Source organism: Lacerta agilis, chromosome 14, assembly GCF_009819535.1.
Source record: "Lacerta agilis isolate rLacAgi1 chromosome 14, rLacAgi1.pri, whole genome shotgun sequence".
NCBI lineage: Eukaryota > Metazoa > Chordata > Lepidosauria > Squamata > Lacertidae > Lacerta > Lacerta agilis.
Genome location: NC_046325.1, coordinates 7,528,993 through 7,534,719, shown reverse-complemented (window position 1 = coordinate 7,534,719; position 5,727 = coordinate 7,528,993). Strand labels below are relative to the sequence as shown.

The window sequence follows — 5,727 nt, the reverse complement described above, 5'->3', positions numbered from 1 at the left end:
GAAAGTCTGCTCTTTAATACTAAATTGGAGCAAACATCAACCTGGAGAAAACCCGAATTGCTCTTTGCTCCAACTGCATGTTAAAGAGCAGCTCTACTCTGGAGGAGGGAAAAAGAAGCCGGGCAAGAGGATGTGTGAATAAGTCCTCTGTCTACATTGACTGGCTGTGGAACTCAAGGGTTTCGGGTTCAGGTCTCTCCCAGTCCAGCTGGAGATACTGAAGATACCCAGACTTGTTCCCTATCAACAGAACACCACCTTTTAATAGGGACATATGCAAATATTGAGCCTGCTTCCTTCATAAAGCACTCACTGTCAAAATGGAGAATACTCAGGCAATCCTACAGACTCCTAAAGTGTCAAGATTACCATATGAACAGTGAGCTCTTTTCTTGAACATAGCATGAAAATGTTCTCTTGGTATCAATGGGTTGTCCTTTCGGTGGTGTTGGAAGGTATGTATTCCTCTCCACATCCCATAGGCTGAGAACTAATAAGACATTGGCTTATGTTTTGAATTTCCAACAATTTTTAAATCACGATAACATAAATGGATGGAAATGACATTTCTGTTCCCTGCATCTTCTTTCCTTCTTCCTGCAGTTGCCCAGCTTCAAGTTGTTATAATCCAGTCCATGGCTATGGTGAAGCAACCTGGAGAATCTGCCCAACTGACATGCACCATGGACAAAGCTGACCAGTGGTGGATGTCTTGGCTTAGGCAGGAACCTGGGAAGGCCCCTGAGTGGCTGATCAGCTATTGGAAACCATCTGTGACAAACTACTATTCTCCCACCATCCAAGGTCGCTTTACAGTCTCAAAGGATGGCAATAATTTCTACATGCAAATGAAAAACCTGAAGCCAGAAGACACTGCCATGTATTACTGTACGAGGAGGAAGACCCACTGTGAGTAACCCTAAAGCAAAAAGGTCCTGGAATTGTAGGTGCCATCTTCTCATTTTGTCCACCAGGAGGCTTCAGTGGAACTACTTAGCATAATAATGCTTATCAGCTGTATGGAACATTTCAGCCATTCACTTCTCCTATTCATGCATCTCATATGTTGATTCGTATGTTATGTTATGTTATGTTATGTTATGTTATGTTATGTTATGTTATGTTATGTTATGTTATGTTATGTTATGTTATAACATATATTACGACAGGCAGTAACTCTTCAGCATGGCTTTACAGACCCACTATTTACATTTCGTAGAATGGTAGAGTTGGAAGGGATACCAAGGGTCATCTAGTAAAACCCACATAATTCCTGTTAATTTTTTTGGTGAAGCAAGTAATACTTAACTTCATTTCAGTCATAGATAGACAAATAGATAGATAGGCAGTGTTTTAAAAAAATTATAAAACTAAATTAGAAAGAAATGTGTTTCACTTCATTTTCCTCATAATTTGCTCCTTCTTGTTCAACTCGGGCCTTAACAGAATAATGTAGCATTTAGGGGAAAAGATGCAACCCAGGAGCCCAGCACTGGAAGATAATATAGAGAAGATCTCTACAGCTACCATGTCTTTTCCCCTCGTGCTCAGGTAGGTTGGGACAAAGGACAACCAAACACTGCAAAAGAGCAACATGCTGAAGGTAATAAACTTGGTTTCATTAAAACTGTCAGGTAGTTTACGGACTAGGAATGCCACAACGAAGCTGATGATTGCCAAGAGGCCCATATAGCCCAAGACAGTGTAGAAAATGGCAACTGACCCTTCATTACATTGCACAATGATCTTTTGAGATACTGAATACTTATCTAAATCAGGGAATGGGGGTGTGCTTAAGAGCCACACAATGCAAACACTTGCTTGAATAAGAGAACAAGAAAGTACAATTGAATAGGCCTGTCTTTTCCCCACCCACTTCCTCACCCTAGATCCAGGTTTTGTGGCTATGAACGCTAGAGAAACCATGGCAGTTTTGGCCAAAACACAAGAAACAGCCACAGAGAAGATGATGCCAAAAGCTGGTTGTCGGAGGAGGCAGGTTGCTTTCCCAGGTTGTCCAATGAATAACAATGAAGAGAGGAAGCAGAGCAGAAGGGAAATGAGGAGAATGTATGTGAGGTCCCGGTTGTTGGCTTTGACAATGGGGGTATCTTTGTGCTTAATAAAAATTTGTAACACAGAAGCTGTGATGAGGGAAAAAGAAACAGCAACTGAGGCTAAACAGATCCCTAAAGGTTCTTCATAGGAAAGAAATGTTATAATTTTGGAGAGGCATTGAGTTTGGTCATTGCTTGAATACTGATCTTCTGGGCATTTGAAACAGTCAGTTGTATCTGGAAAAAAAGAAATAAGGCCCATATCAGTCCCACTTTCTGTTTGCTTGCAGACAATCGTTGCATGAAAATAGTCCATTACTTTTATGCCACTTATGTGTATGGAAGGAACATCAAGCATTTCTGCTGTGTTTAAACTCATATAAATTCTGCATTGAGCTATCCTAAAATATATAAGCAGCTGAAACACATTAGTTCAATGACTGCTGTTTCCAAGTGGGTATGCCAAGAAGTGCTACTTGATTTGTAATCTGAAAGTGCAGTCCTAAATTAAAGCTTACATAAGGAATTTCAGTACAGACAAATATAAGGCTCTATACTTAGGTAGGAATAGATGCACAAATGTACGTTGGGGACACTGGCTTACTCATAGTACATGTGAAAAGGATCAAGAGGGTCTTAGTAGACCACAAGCTTAGCATGAGTCAACAGTGTGATGCAGCAGTAAAAACAAAACAAAACCACTAATGCTTTCTAGGCTGCATCAACAGAAGTATATTGCCCAGATCAAGAGAAGGAATAGTACCACTCTATTTTGCCTTAGTTAGACAACACCTGGAATGCTGTATCCAGTTCTAAGTGCCATAATTTAAGAAGGATTTTGACAAGCTGGAACGTGTGCAGAGGAGAGTGCCCAAGATGATCAAGGTCCTGGAAACCAAGTGCCTTATGAGGAAGGGTTAAAAGAGTCTGGCATTTTTGGACTAGAGAAGAAAGCACCGGGAAATGATAATATAGTCATCTTCAAATATCTGAAGGGATATCACAAGGAAGATGGAACAAGCTCGTTTTCTACTGCTCCAGAGGGTAGGACCAGAAGCAACTGATTCAAATTACAGGAAAATAAATTCCAACCAAACTTTCTGACAGTAAACTGCTCAACAGTGGAACAAACTACCTCAGAATCTGGCAGCCCCTCCTTCAATTTAGAAGAAGAGTTTGGATTTGATATCCCACTTTATCACTACCCGAAGGAGTCTCAAAGCGGTTAACATTCTCCTTTCCCTTCCTCCCCCACAACAAACACTCTGTGAGGTGAGTGGGGCTGAGAGACTTCAAAGAAGTGTGACTAGCCCAAGGTCACCCACCAGCTGCATGTGGAGGAGCGGAGACGCGAACCCAGTTCCCCAGATTACGAGTCTACCACTCTTAACCACTACACCACACTGGCTTTTGGTTCAAGTACTATGTTTTGGTTCAAGTACTATGATTTATTTATTTTTAAGTGAATTCCATTTTTGCCCTCAAATGCAAACTGAATCAAATATCCCCTCCATCCCTACGGAGATATTTGGTATTTAAATGCTATATCTATTTGATTTTAGCAGATGGCAAATATTAGTAGTAGGTAGCAAATATTAGAGCAGTGTTCCCCAACTTGAGGAAGACTCTCTCGCAATCTGATAAGCCATAGCTGTAAGCAGCTAAGAAAAGAATCACCAATACCCCATTGGTCCACTTGGAGAGCAGAGTTGACCACCACTAAGGATATCCAATTATTCACACCTGATTAAAACCTCTGTGCCACTCAATCTGGTCTTCGTTAATGACGAATTCTTTTCCTTCATGACCATCAGGACCCACTCTTCCAATTTTCACTCTCTGGAAGGACTTATTTGGAAATGTGACTATGTTGCTTATGTCAAATCCACCTCCCATTTCCCTTTTAGCATTAAAAGAGATTGTTTCTCCTACTGAGTTATTAAATGATATACCATGAAGAAATGGGCAGAACTAATGCAGAGACAAACAGAAAAATAAAGGGGTCAAAGGGATGCCTGCAATCCAACTAAGAGCAAGTACAGCACCAATCTATATTTAACATACAGTATGTTATTATTAACTTATTAATACCTACTATGGAAGGATGGTTATTGAAATTACTGGATTTGGCCGAGATGGCAAAATTGACGTGTTTAATTAGAGAAAATTCATTGTTCATATATATTAATGATGAGAAACCCCTTTCAGACTTTTTGCACAAAAAGGGAAATGAATTTGTGATATCTGGGTTTGAAGACTGGGGGGGAAAGGTTGGTTTATGGAAAACAGAAGAGTTGGACATTATTCTGGGGAATGTGTTTTGCATAAGTCCATATATAGCCGATAGGTGGATAATCGGAAGGCTTTCCTTTTCCTTTTCTTCCTTCCTTTCTTTTTTCTCTTTGAGATTTTAAGCTAGAAATACTTGGTAAAAGGTAAAGGTAAAGGTACCCCTGACCGTTAGGTCCAGTTGCAGATGACTCTGGGGTTGCGGTGCTCATCTCATCTCGCTTTACTGGCTGAGGGAGCCAGAGTTTGCCAGCAGACAGCTTCCGGGTCATGTGGCCAGCATGACTAAGCCGCTTCTGGTGAACCAGAGCAGCGCACGGAAACACCGTTTACCTTCCCACCGGAGTGGTACCTATTTATCTATTTGCACTTTGACGTGCTTTCAAACTGCTAGGTTGGCAGGAGCTGGGACCGAGCAACGGGAGCTCACCTCATCGCGGGGATTTGAACCGCCAACCTTCTGATTGGCAAGCCCTAGGCTCTGTGGTTTAGACCACAGAGCCACCCGCATCCCAACAAAAATACTTGGTACTTGAAGTCAACATTTACTTATAGTTTTTTATGTTTTTCAAGCTTTAATAAAAAAACCTTTCAATTTGAAAATAAAATAAGCTATGTTTATTACATGGTAAATGGACAGTTTGTTTTGCATTGTAGATGACTTAAATTCATTTAATTCTTCAGATCTAAGAGGCAACGTAAACCCACAATATTACCAATTATTTAGGTATGCAACTCAATCCCATCAGCTATTTGTGGATAAGAAAACTGCTTCTGGTCAGACCTAGAAATAATAGGTTTAAATTACTTTGGTGTGGAGACATTACCAGCCATGGCTTTAGATCCTGAAGTTCAAACCTTTTCCTAGTCACCATTCCTGGGTGCTTCATTGTAGCTGTGTAAACACCATGCAAAGCATGAGCAACAGCATAAACTGCATTATAGATACTGTAGCTGTGGCCAGACATATGCATTTCAAACTGAGGTGTAGGTAGACTCTCCAATTTCTCTTCCCCAGTACATGCTCCACTGTCATTTGTAGACCCTTCAGGATTTGTAAATGAACAGTCAAATGCTTGCTCCCACATGTCTTTAAGAAATTCATCTTCTTCTGCCCAGTGAGGCTTGACTGTCTGAACAAATTCCTTGAATCCTAGAATATCTTTTGAGTGAACTGTAAAGGCAATTGCACCGTAGAACACATGAAGGTCCGCAGCCCTCTGATGGCCTGTTAATATGAAGTCAATCTGGCTTGTGGTGATCCACACCTTTTTTAATTCATCCCCCTTGTTTTCAGGATCTCGTAGAAAAATAATGGTTCTCAGCCATGCAAGTGTCATAGAGTCTCCATAGATGATCAGTACATTGACTTTGTCATCTG

General features: G+C 40.8%; 1 gene segment (V, D, J or C); it reads left to right on the top strand.

Annotated features, from left to right (window-relative positions):
• Positions 1-383: 383 nt before the first annotated feature.
• LOC117058955 lies at positions 384-917 on the top strand. The segment is given in 2 exon segments: positions 384-455; positions 604-917. Coding segments are annotated over 2 exon segments (366 nt in total).
• The last annotated feature ends 4,810 nt before the right edge of the window (positions 918-5,727 follow it).